Genomic DNA, 14712 nt, shown 5'->3' on the forward strand with positions numbered 1-14712 from the left:
CGAATTTTGAGTCAATGAGTATATCCTATCCTTTATGTCACTGAAATTCTTGTATAGTTTTATTGTAATTCTTAAACTAATCAAAAACTCAGTTGCTAGCATACACCAATATGGTACGATATGCGCATAAATACGGTATATTGAACGGCAAAAATATCAATCACAGTATCCTATAGTTTACAGGTTAGTTTATAGCCGAAGTAATATTTCTCTCATGGGAGAATAGATACTAGTTAACACTTAACCGTTGCCTGTTGTGGTGTGTTCTCATGCTCCTCATGATAACGGGATAGCTTCATTAACTGTGAATATTATATTATGTACTAACCTATAGTGATTATGATGTATTTACGATGACAATTATTGCTCTTACATAGATTTCGGGACAACGGAACGGAATGGGCCATAAAATTAGTCGTCGCAAAATATTGATTGCGTCGATAAATCCAACGTCACTTTTAATGTTTTTATGATCAACTTCTTCTCCTTCTTAGATAATATTTTATATATAACATTGTATAAGTAATGCCTATGTCTAAATTTGATCCTGCCTGACCTCCTAATAAGGATTGCGTTTGGTCTATAATTCTTGAGATAAGATTACCTCAGCGAACGGTCTCGACACTAGAAAGTTAGTATATTTAGGACCTTTGCCATCGAATCAGATTGCTTTAGATCTAAAATAATATTTGACAAAGGATATCTAGATAGTGAGTCATATGACTGTCGTTTATCACGGTTATATTGTTATTAGTTTAAATGGACTGACATTTTAATGGAAACCAAGAAAACGGAAGATTATGTTCTCTTGAGTTAAAATTCCATTTAAAGTCTAGCAATTTTTGTCATACCTAAACCTAAAAATATGTCGGATAGTTTGATGGGCAAGAGGTGAATAATCTTTTGATAAATTTGAATTATTTTATCATCAAAATGACATTGTTCTGTTTCAAATACGATAGACGAGGTTATTTAGATAAGAGCTTTAATAAATCATGGTTTGCTAAATCATCATTTTCTTTGAATGAGCAATGGCTCTTCACGAATTTCCTATAGGCCAAAGGCGATGTTAGCTAATCTGTTTGTTACACAAACTACTATGAGATATGTATCGTCTGTGTCGGGGCTGGCGCCGGTCATGACTGTGACGCGGTCTTATTACCATTTGCGATTCGTGACGAAATTGTCATGACAATTTTGTTTATTTATATTAGTTTGCCTTACTATTATTTGTTATTCCTCGTTAGAATCAATAAACGAATGTCCAATATGAAATGGTTTGAACGAGGTTTCAATAGTTTGTTAAATATTATTTATTTAAAATGCAGTACCAATAATTTTCTATTTTATTTCATTTACGATTTGTAAAAGGTTATATATATTTTTACTTTTGTAAAATAGTTTTTATTAAAGATACTCTTAATATCTTTGGGAAAAATGTTTTCCCTTTTCAATTTTGGAACCGTCGTTTAAAATATTCAGGCAAGCAAATTGTGTGGGCTCAACAACGACCGCTATTTTTTTCTAAGTTTAATATAAATCATATTATTACAGAAATTATATATTGAGAAATTATTTACAGTTACTACCCCTAAATGAATTATATACGCTAATCGTGTATAATTTTATGAATAACGGTATTACATAGCATTTATAGCGATCGCTGTTATGACTAGCATTTGATAACCTATTATTCAGTAGACCGTGACCAATGTCAAGAAGTCTGAGCTTGTGAACAAAGCGTTCGTAAACGCGTTTGCGCAACGTTACGCGCCGATACACGACGTCACTGTCGATACTCTCTATAGAAGTGCTACTTCAGACTCAACAGCGATTTAATAAATGTATTATTATTTTTAAATTTCATAAAGATTGGAAGGTCAAATGGGTAAAGTAATGGTAATGGTAAAGTCAAAACGCTAAGATTCTAATGACCATGCGATGTGATTAAACAAAACGTTTCTTGTAATAACGTAACAATTGCATGTTCTAGTAAATTGTGTAAAACGTTGTAAAGGCATAATAGCTCTTAATAATTTCATCCAGTTAGGTTGTTAGTACCCTCAAGTCTGTCGTGATTCATAATAGACTCCGTTCCGTGTGAAGGAGGCTTTGGACTAACAGAGCATGACCGAAGCGACTTGCAACACGCAATTGGTCCACACGTGGCCATCAAGGTCATCAGGATTAGGCATTGTCTTCTTACTGTGCATTTAACGAGCTCTTTGTCTAATCAATCTATACCTTATCATTTATTACTAAAGTTCACCGAGATTTGTAATCATAATGAAGTATCGCTGTGACATTTCAGGTACAATATTCGTATCTCTTTAAAGTATAATGGATTTTGCTAAAGCAAATCAACCTCAAAGAATTAATAAAAAAAGCAAAAGTAAAGTTAAAACACTGCTGGGCAAAGGACTCCCCACCCTTTTAAGAAGGTTTTTAGAAGGTTTTGATCTTACTACACCACGCTACCCTAATGCGATTTGGCAGATAACATCCAACACGTACGGTTTACTCGCGATGTTTTCCTTCACCGCCGATCACGAAAAGAATTATAAGTACATTGATTCATTGATGCCTCGGGTCAAACTCAGAGTCAAGATGTTCCAGTTGTGGGTCGTTTGGGCTCTTAATAATGAAACATACGATGATACTGATGCTTTGAAAAAATCTAATTAAAAAATATTTTATACCTGAAAAAAAACCTGGCAAAAATCATGTAGCGGCAACACTTGACACACTTTGTAACGTTATAATGAAAACATAAAAGCTTATAGAACATTAAAGTTTAATGCAGCCTTTGATTTGGAATACTTTCTAATAATAACAGTTAAGTTTTATGAATATGAATCTTATAATTGATGACACGAGACGATGGCAACACTTACAGTTATCGCTTTTCTATTAAGTTTTAATCGAAAAATAAATTTGTTTTAGAGGACGATGAAGAATGCGGCGCTCTATCAGAGGGTTCGGAGACGTCAGAGGGCGGTCGTGCTGACACCGACGATGAGGGTATAGAACGGGATGCTGAGCCGCCGCCGAGACGACGCCGCGCCCTGAGGCGGTTCATGCTGAAGGATGTTATCGAGGTGAGTTACTATATACACAGGCATCCCGGTAAATTAATGAGTAAACAAAAGGCGATCCAAGAAACATAGGGCAAAATCGAAAAGATATTTGACCATCACGGGACGATGTGAAAAAAAAATTAACCAATAAAAAATATGAAGGAAAATGTCATTCATTTTCGTTAGTAAATATGTTTTCCTTATTATAAATAATATGATAATGAATAAAGAATATTAAGATTTTTAAGATCAATCAGTCAATTTCAAAGATTCGAATGATTCATATTTTAGTACGATGGTTTTTAAAAGTGGGTATTTGCAATTCAACTACTAAATATCTTATCACGGTAGGCATGATTTGAATAGTCAATTTATAAATCTGTCAATTCAGTCCTACGTGAAGTATTTATTGATTCAGTAAGTGAGTTCTATGATTATATCGAGTGTAATAATGTACAAAAATGAGTTACAGTAACACAAAAAACTGCGGAGGTGCCGTAATTTTGTCCACTACAGACTAATATTATTTTATTTCTTATTTCAAACAAAGGTAGTTTGGCAAATGGGTCACCTGATCTTAAGGTACCACTTTCGATAAAAGTTTATGAATAGATGAATTAAAACAGTGCCATTATTTTGAGATTTTTTCTTTCTTTTAGAAAACTTATTATTCAAATGTTGCATTATCACACCTTTTATGTTTGTCAATAATCTAAGGTCCTATTTTAAAGTTCCAATAAATAGATGTTGGTATTTCTGTCAAGAAATTTCCAGGAGCGGGTAATAATTTGTAGTTTCTGATCCGTTGCGCCTGAAATCTCTCAAATCCTATCGGTATGCGTTTGCGTAGTCGTTCTATCGGATTCTGGGAGAAAGCGAATAGTTTTCACTATATGTCCCGCGTTGGATAGTGTCTGTTGAGAATAGTCGCCGTGCCCGAAATCGGTCAGGAGGTCACCAAGTACAGGAAGAGATACATCTAAACTGTACTGTATGCTAACTGTAAGCTAAGCGCGAACTGAAGTTACCATTTTCTATTATTTAAAGTAAGTAGCCAGACGAGCAAATGGCAAGTAGACACCAAAGCTCAATAGACATTCGCATTGTGAGAAAAATCTATTATTTACACAGTAAATGTCAATACAGAAGAAAATAAGAATACGATATGCCCCCTTTGTTGGGGCGCATGCACTTTTTTGACTAGTCCAAAGACATTTCAAAGTATAGCTGTTTGATGACGGTAATTGTAGAGAATACTTATCGACGTCATAAGCTGAGACAGCATCTATCAGCGAACAATTAAGCTCATCTGCAATCAGGCAATCTGCTAGAGTAGTAATCGAAATATCTAATCATATTGATCGGGTTTCAATATGTAAAATCGATTAGAATTTTACAATAAAAAATGGTACATGACATCGCCTTTCGTAACATTCACAGCACCGACATATTTATTTAGCAATTTTATGTTGTAACTAAATATTGAATATTTGTCGTATAAAATCTAGTTCATTTACTCGTAGACTAACTTTGAAAGATCGATTTTATTCGCCTCTATTCTATATGGGTCATATGTTCTACCGCCAACCAGTAATACATATTAGCTATTACTGGTTGGCGTTAGTGAGCCGGTGTAACTGCAGGCACAAGGGTCATAATATATCAACTACCGAAGTTGGTGGTACAAAAGCGATGTAAGGAATGGTTAAAATTTCATGCGGCGCCACGAGAAGTTGTGACCACCTACCATCAGGTGGCCCATTTGTCCGTCCACTTTCTATGCAATAAACCATGCTCTGTTACATCATAAGTCTAAATTATTTATAGAAGACTAGACTATTTTTCTTTTTATTCCTATTTAAATTTCTTTGATTTATATTATCACATGCGACTGTTTTTTTTATAATTGTAATCTGTAAGCCTTGTCCTTGTTTTTTTTTTAAGATACCTTTTTGCTATTTTTTATTTGGTTTTATGGCTCAGGGATTTCTACACCAGTGTCTTCTCACGTATTGAACAAATAATATGTAAGAATATTCACTTTTCTTATATAATTCAACAACCATATCCAACGAAAATCACGAATAAATGAAAAAACGCCCCAAAAAGTGTTCGTGCACAGATCGATATTCCAGTAATTTATTAGTACTTATGTGTAAAATTCATCGATAAAGATTATGTCAATAGGATATACAGTTGTCGAGTGTGTTCTCAATATTAGAAGATTTATTGTACAATTAGCATCTAAATTAACGATAAGAAAAAAAAAGCCATTATATTATGAATAAATCTAGTTGACAAAATGTAAAATATATTTATTTCTGTTAGTGTAGATTCATAATAGAAAGCGGACACTAATAAGCAACCGATATGTACCGATAGTAAAATTTTTTTTAATAATTAATTATTTCAATATTTAAATAGCTCATAAATCAAGTCTTATTTCAATTACAATATTTTACACTGCTTTAGTCTATTAATAGCCGACCGCGTCTAAGCCCTCGTGTGAGGGGATTGTTAGGGGCTTATACGTGAAGTTAAGCTATATTTATTTAAAATTTCAGCCAAATTTGTTTAGACTTTTTCCGTGAAACTGCAGCAAAGATCCATTCATCGATCCTCACAAATAAACTAGAGCTATTAAGATATGAAATCTATACGGATATTATAAAGCTCAAGGGTTTTTTTGGTTAAAAGCGCTAATCTGAAATATTGGACCGATTTAAAAACATATTTCAGTCTTAGATAAACCATTTACCGAGGAAGGCTATATATACTATCAAGTTGCGACCAATAAGTGCGGAGTATCGATGAAAAATGTTGCAAAAACGGCGGTAAAGTATTCCTTTGAGAGCTTCCTCTGCATACGCTGCATAGCTGAGTAAAGTCGAGCAGCTTGTAACATTATAAGTAAGATTGAGTGAAGGATCTAATGCGTTACAATGTTAATCGTATTTAAATTTCGAATAAAAATCTATCATCGTAATATGATGCAATATATAAAACGTTAATGTAACTATTAAGACTTTTTATCTATTCGTCACTTAAAGTATTATATATTAGTGTCCGCGTCTTTGTCTGTTACGTGTGTTGCATCATACGCCATAGGTGCGCGATGACATCCACTTTCACTGCATTACTTACGGACAGGGTTGTATAAAATAAACAATTAATAAATAATATTCAATGTATACATCATTTATTTTTGTAAGTAATCTTCATCAGATACCTTTTACATGTTATAAGAATTAGTCATGTTTGTTCGTGTTATGGTTTTCTTAATTTTTTTACATATTAAGTAACCTACAGGCGATCATTAAAATCCTAATAAAAATATTTAATATTAATTTCTATACAATTGACATCTTTGTTGATTTTGTGGATTTATTACAAAAGAGCTAAACGTGTATTAAGATAAATATATATTCAATTAACTTCATTAACAATGAGACTGTAACTCAGCCGTAAAATATTAATATTTATAAAACAAAAACCGGTAAAAAACTTATTTGTTCAGAATTAACATTAAAAATAATAATAATGTTTTATGCTGCACATAATGCATCTATATTTTATCCTCGATAAATATTTTTTATTAATAAATGTATCTAAAAATATTTATATAAAAATATGTCTCGTGACAGCCCTATTTATAAGGTGCGTTTGGAGTAATCCAGTTGACGACCAGATATACCCGTTTAAGTGAATTCACTGTCAGGTGATTATTATTTTACAATAATAGATAAAAGTAAGTATCTACATAGCTTTTAGCGAGTATCTCATTATGAGTAGAGAAAGTCAGTTAGGTTAATAATTAGTTTATACTTGTTTTCTGCCGCGATATTGCTTGTAATTTTAGTTTGTTTCCAGAAGTTGGGATACGAAAATTAATTTAAAATAGTCTTTTTAATTATACGTGAATGATTCTCTTTGGTTCTGTTTTAATGGTTTCATAATGACAACGAATAAAAGACAAATTCAGTCTCAGTTTAGACAATATATATTTTTTTAATAGCTACTTATTTAATCTGCCATTTTGATCGCATTTTTACTTTCACGCCAAGTTATATCAAAATCTGTTTAGTAATTTTACTATGGAAACGATAACAACGAATCTACACTTGCTTTTATAATATTAGTATGAATATAAATAAGGCATATAATCTGATTCGAGCATTTTTTAAAACTATTTCATATTTTCTATACAAGACAACATTTAGAAAGCCAGTAATGCCCAAACTTAACGATTAAATTAAACAAAATATGGAAAATTTTTGGCGGGCTTTTTAATGTGTCGACATTTTGAAATATGTATAGTGTTAATATATTAATATTTATGCTGAATATAGTTAATCAAAATCGAATTATAATTAACTTTTACAGCCTCTGGTTTTTATGGAAGATTAATGTCAAACGATTTCGTCATGATCTTAAATTATTTGATAATTATCAAAGATTATATTATATATCATCATGTGATTAATTATTTAGAACAATTAATCTACTAACGATATTATGTGAAAGTATAAAATTATAAATAAATTATTTTTATTTTATTTATTACGTAATTACAATAAAAGTCGTTTATCATTGTACTCTACTTTTTATCGCTTAAAGGTATTATTTTATATATTTAAAAGAGTATATAAATTAAAATAAACCCTCGTAGCGGCTTAAAGATATATACAATTAAAAAACATTCAAACAACACAATAACGGAAATGGTAAACAGCAATTAAAATTAAAGGTCTCATTTTAAATACATTTTTTGTATGTAAATCTGTTTTATTAACCGTAAATCAAACTATAATTAAAACTAAATAACTGTTTTTTTTATTCTTTTTAAATCCACACATAAGACAGAGATAGTAATATTATTAGTTATGTCGAATTGGTTTATAGTTTCGATGTATAAAAGAATCCGTCTGGTTAGTTTTATAAATTAAGAATTAATTTTATTTGGTGGTTTTTACGGTGGCAATGTCTACGATCAATAATGGCCTAAATATCCTATGCCGTAAAAAATCTAAGATATTATAGGTTCAATACGTAAATATTTTTATTTCTTAATTGTTATCCTTAAAATTATATCGTAAATAATACTAAACAATACAATGAAAACCTATAAAAAATAGCAACATTTTTTTAATATTTCTTGAAATAAACTATTCTAATATCTTACAAGAATATTAAAGATATAGTTTTATATTATTATCACCGTTAGAAAATATACAACTTTTTATAATAGGTGAAAATCGGATATACAATATTTTGTTTTCTGTGAATAATTTCTGCTGACCTCTGACCGTACGATTTGACGAGCGGCACTAATTGGTTACTTAACTATTTACAGCGAGCTCCATTTATGGAGACTACACGATGTTATTTTTGTTATATCATCTGAGATGCTAATGTTTCCCTATCGATAGATCGTGTGACGCCATGACCTCTCACGGATATATTATTGCCGTGATAAATGCTTAACTCCAAAGTGTTCTTAAAGACATCAAATTTTTTTTGCTAATGGGTTTATGTAATGGAATTTTTGTAAACTTTTACGTTCACAAATACGTGTTATTCTCTAACCCTCTATTGGACAAATGTCACTTCTTTTCTTAAGAAGAGGGATATGTTGCCACTAAAAAACGGACTACCTACATTTTTCAAAAACTTTATTCCGATTCAATTATGATATACATAATATATCCACCCAACATTCATGGCTTTGATTGCAGGTTCAATCAGCATAAAAAAAAATCATGTGCTTCTAGTGGATGAATATGTTGACTTCATTTAATGAAGGAAAACATCACCAAGTAAATTGCATATTTAAGATGATAAGCATATTTGTTACAAATATGCATTGAAGCAGACAGGACTGGAATCCAAAACCATCTCCTCAAAAAGAGAGAAGGCCGTGGCCGAGCTATCATGCTAGCTATGTTTGATAAAACATGAAGACTATAAAAAATGAATGTGATATTCTACATTTTTATTTATATTTGCATAAAATATAGCGTAAAGAGTTAGACGTCTCATTAAATACCACTGGGATGATATTAAAGCTCGTTTTGTGCAAAATATTTTCTTTGCCTTTATATCAAAGTGTCAGAGGGTAAAAAGAAAATGTTTAGAGCAATTTTCTCCACTTTTCTTGGATGTTATCTCGTAGCTGAAGTAGGTCGCTGGGTCAGTACGGTTGAACTTCATCAATATTATAGCAAGGCGAGATATTATCCGGTCCACCCAGTAAGTGGTTCTAAGCAATAAAAATATATCTTAAAATACGAATTTAATATACTTTAACTACTTTTTATATGAATGATGATATAATTAAAAGTTTATTAAACTATATTTTTTATTCTTGCGTTATCCATGGGCGTCCGTTGTCTATAGCCATTCGTTTAACCGTTCGATGTCTATAACCGTCATTTTCTATGATTTTTGGTAGAATTATAATAATGAGTACAATATAAAAATTAGTTTTTGTGCAGCCGATTTAAAAATACATTGAATGTAGAAGCACTTATTTGTTGATAGTGTAAGTAAAATCTACCACCGGTTCGGAAAAGAATCAGAAAGCCGAAAAAAGAAACTAAGCAGGTTTCGTTTTGTCAAAATTAAAAGTAAATAAATTACTAGTAAGAGTTTCTAGTTTCATCATCGATTTTTTTTTAATATCCCAAAAATATAAATCCAATCAAAGCCGATCATTACATTAGCTAATCAGGTAATTAAGGAATTCAATAAATCACAGTTTCAACACTCGCAACATAGTAACGCTATATCGCTAACGACTTAAATACGATAAACGTGAAATACTATAGCTCGATACTGTCGAAAATTCATATCAATAAACATTTGATATTAAGTAATAATCGACTTTCCATCCATCAAGTATAATTGCAATTGTTTCGCAAGTTATGGTATTTCTGTAAGGATCGCGTCGTAATAAAATACGTTTATCTGTAATTTGTACAGTCCGAAATATTTCAATAATAAGCTAATTTATTCATATTTAATTTAAAAAAAAAGTCAATAAGGGATATAAATAAGTAGAATTGATCAGTTACGATTTAGCTGAGGTTAATTTTTGTTAGGAATAGTCGAAGTTGGATCGGAACTAAATCGGAAACGTATTTAAAAGTAACGTATTACCGTTATAAGTTTAGTAGGATCGGCCTCGTGTTTGTGTGTAACCCAATCGAAGATAACTGAAATTTTAGACATTTTACTGCTACTGGTGACAAAACAATCTAGTTTTTTTTTTTATGATATTGGTAGGGACGATCAAATGGGCCACCTGATGGTAAGTGGTCACCACTGCTAGTAGACAACGACTGATGTAAGAAAGATTAGCCACAAACCTTGGGAACTAAGATGTTAAGTCCCATGTGCCTGTAATTATACTGGCTCACTCACCCTTCAAACCGGAACACAACAATACTGAGTACTGCTGTTTGGCGGTACAATATCTGTTGAGTCTGTGGTACCTACCCAGTCGGGCTCAGACGGGCCTGTACAAAGCCCTACCACCAAGCTTTATATTTTATAAAATTTAATAAAAGTTTTTTTACATAATTTTTCTCGTGAAAAGAAACTTGACTTAAAAATTCCACTTATGGACAAGTTGTGTAAATCCATTGTATTTCTAATTTGCGTTCGTAAATACAAATATGTTGGAGGCAAATAATTTGTTTACGTGTGGCCGACAAGCATTATTGAAATGTTAGTACATGCGGGATGACTGGATGAAATAACTAAAACATGCACACTGAACTAGCTCGAGAATTGAACGTACTTATGCATATTTCAATAGTTTAGCAAATAAATATTTACAAGACAACGTTGTCGTAATACTCAGAGTTTATTTGAAGCCCAGAGCAAATACGCTGTTATGTGAATTCCTTCGTTGATCGTGCAAGACGACGATTTTAAAGATTTGTATCAAAATACAATCAGGCGTTCAACCGGACACGCATATATATTTTCGGATTAATACAATAATAATTCATATAAAAAGAGATAACGATTTGTTAAATATGTGACGCAAACTAATTAATTTGCATTATAATCAAACGTAATTTCTTTGTTACTGGGATTTAATAATGAGTATATCTTTTGTTTTAATCACCTACCTATTGTTTGCCCAAACTTACGGTTAAAATTAATGATTTACAAGCCACGGTATAATTACTAAACATCGAATAAAAGTTTAAAAGTACCGTATTTACGATTAATCGTTCCTCGACGGCTGTTGATTGTTGTGCGCCCTTATGATAGCTTAATTATATAATTCTCGTTCCTTTGTATGTGGCACGCTTATTGGGCTATTGGAGCTATTAAAAACGATTTAGTTTTTGTAAAGTAAATCTTAATTCGGAATATGAAAATTGGTACTCCACGTAAATCGGAACTCGTTATCTAAATCAGAATTTAGATAAAATCATTTTTTTTTATTATTGTTACGTATTTAAAAATGTAAATGTTTATTTTCGCAGCGATGTATTTGGCACTGCGGAGGTGGCAGCGGTCGCATCGCGCGGGAGACGGCTGCGGCGCACTACCGCGCGGTGTGCAGGGCGCTGGTCGCCGAGGCGCTTGAGCTGGCGTCGTTCCTCGCACGAGTACGAGTCGGAGGAGCACGGGACCTCGGTGCCGCTGAAGATTCCGCCACGCATCTCGATACTCTACAATTCTCTGATTGGGTAAGTTTTGTCAACGATCCAGAGTAAATCTTTAAATATATTGTTGGTCACAAAAGACATTGTGTGTTTGTAAAGTATACATATCTGTATATGGATTTTCGTGATTGCTCAATCTAAAATTAAATACCTATATACTAAAAATGACAAAGGTTTTACAAGAGATTATCTAAAATCTTCCAATTCTCTATCAGTTTTACCTATTACCTACAAAAGTAATAAGTGTCATCAATGATTAAAGAACTTTTGCGTTGATTTCTCTATAAATTAGTGTTTAACGATAAACAGCGTTTAGCGTTAGGCAGTAAATCTTTAATCTAATTATAAATGTTACAACATTCACTTCGATATAAAGTGAAGTGTTGTAAGTTACAAAATTAATTTCAGGGTATGTAAATAGAATAAATTGTAGATGTAACGGATAATTAACGCCAATCAAACGATAGACATTATTACTTAGTTACGGTACTGGTTTGCATATAAAGTGGGCAGTCATGATTGTTGTTGCGAGTAATTGAATACTTAGCAATTAATTTTCTCATACAGACATTTCAGTGGTTTGTTATTTCGTTATATAGATTAGATATGAAGTAATCACTTTATTTCCATATGCTAGTGGGTGGAACATTGCAGGAATAATTATCTCGTGCCTCGTGTCATGATGACAAATACGTAATGTTTCATTACGAATATTAAATACATAAGTCGTGGTTTCGTTCGTAAGTTCCGATGTCAGTTCTTTATCCATAGCAATCGGACATTCCCAAACTTATCTGTAGGACAGTTCCAGGGAATTGAGAGTATAAAATTGTAAAGTTTTTATGTGTTAAAACATAAAATTTAAATTTAAAACTTATTATATTTTCCCGTAAATTTGATTAATTTAAAATATACATATACATAAACTAAGATTTTTTCTACAGCGATTGCACTTGCTTCAAAATAAGCTTGCAAAACTTTACGTATTAAATATCTTAAAACAAATCGAATACCCAAAATATTACATATATAATTCAGTACGTATGGTATGCGAATATTTCGCAACTTGCCGGCGTCGGCGTGCGTGCTGATGCCGGTGTAAATATTAATAGCGGCATGCTCTCTAGGAATTTTGCGTTGAATTAATTAGATTATACCTATTACCTACTATACCAGTGGCTCTCAATCCGTCGTTCGCAGAACAATTGTAGAGTACAAGTATTCTTTGAACTACATATAGTGAAGCCATATATATTTTTTTTATCGAGAAGCCAATTAAACAACCACAAACTATGCCAGATGAAAATATTATAAATAAAAAAAAAACCGTAAATGGATGAAACAAATGTGATTCAATAAAGATACTTTGCTTTTTAAATGAATACTTTGAAACGTACTACATTATATTTTGTCTTTTTCTTTTTTTTTAAATTTTCCATTATGTAAAGAGGTTAGCAAGTCTTAATATTTAAGCTTGCCATGTTTCGAAAATTATTCGCTTAATAAAATATCAAAGTTTGAGCTCCATGAATTCCAAATTTGAGAACCACTGTATTATACGACTCACTAGACAGTGTACGACTAGCGTGTGAACTGTTCACCTGGTGCAGGTGATCGTAGTGAGCAGTAGGCAACAACAATTGCTTCGATTACGATACATCTTGATTCGTTAAGTTTATTTCAAGACTTTGACAAAGAACTTCAAAAGCCCCACGGCGTAATAAATGTAATATTCAGAAAGCGTTTAAATTTTTTTATATTTTTCGATTTTGTTAAATTATTCACGCAAGCTAAAAAATGTAATTATGAAAGTTGATAATTTTACAGAAAACAATGTACTCGTGAGAAATAAATGTACTCGATGTACTCATAAAAATACCTTAAATACATTAAAATGGCTCGCAGTTTTATAAGGAGGTATAATTTTGAAAATGCAATATTTTAATAATAATATTTTAATTCAATGTCAACGACCTAGTAGTTCAATTATTTGCACATTTTAATTAATAGTTATTCACACAGTTCCATACAGCCTATACATAGTTAGACATGAATGAAATGCATCTTTACATATGTCATGTGCCTTATATATATTCATGAACCTCTAATAGCGATGTCGGTAAAATACTAAGTGCCCCAGCTTTGACATGCCTCGATTCGACACGAAAAAAATACATAAATGATTTGAACTATTTTTAGTTTTACAGAATGCAGGTTTAAACAATGCATAAATATAACAAGCTTTCTATTCACCAATCTGGGTCCTATCAACCACATAATATAATATACATATAATACAATATTTTCACGTAAATCTGCATATTTACGCTTTCGATGCTGAATTTAAAAACGACGCTAGTCTAGTAGTGATGTAAATCTTCGTTAACTATTTAGCAAGTTCATTAAAATGCTCTTGAATTAAATCGCAATAAATATACACAGCTGTTCGGTCAGTGATAATCGAGTATAGAATAATGAATGGACAGATAAACAATGGACAGATTCTGAATCACTTAGCATATCATACGCAGTATAGACATATGTAATTAATTATCGAGCAAATAGACCAGAGTAATTATTATTTGTTATAAATAGATTGACAACTCCTGGTTTCTATATTGATTTGAATATTATGATACTGTAAACGGTCCAATGTATGAATACAATCACAAAACAAAGTTTGAGAACCCGGAAAATACTAAAATATATGGAAAATAAATTACTCCGAATGCTGTCGTAATTAAATCAATATTTGTATAAAAATGTTTATGAAGTCTGTAATTATTATCGACGGTAGCTCATAATTATAAATTATTGGTGTCTTAAATTAAGCAAGGTTGACATTTAGGCAGAGTTACTCAACACTTGGATCACGAATTTAGTAGCTGGTTACTGTTAATACATGTTAGTAGTAGAATGATGACAGGTTAGTTAAAGCGTGCTGGCGTTAC

The 14712-nt window shown here is 31.7% G+C and overlaps 1 protein-coding gene across 4 annotated transcripts in view; it reads left to right on the forward strand.

Moving 5' to 3' along the window:
* Positions 1–14712, forward strand: part of LOC125077080 (protein spire) — a 145228-nt gene that overhangs the window by 85214 nt on the left and 45302 nt on the right. For all 4 annotated transcript variants that reach the window (XM_047688874.1, XM_047688875.1, XM_047688877.1 and 1 more), the window contains exons 4-5: positions 2944–3098; positions 11579–11785. In XM_047688874.1, the coding sequence (XP_047544830.1) occupies positions 2944–3098; positions 11579–11785 (362 nt within the window). The remainder of the gene's footprint in view (positions 1–2943; positions 3099–11578; positions 11786–14712) is intronic.

The sequence above is a fragment of the Vanessa atalanta genome, chromosome 3, assembly GCF_905147765.1.
Source record: "Vanessa atalanta chromosome 3, ilVanAtal1.2, whole genome shotgun sequence".
Taxonomy (NCBI): domain Eukaryota; kingdom Metazoa; phylum Arthropoda; class Insecta; order Lepidoptera; family Nymphalidae; genus Vanessa; species Vanessa atalanta.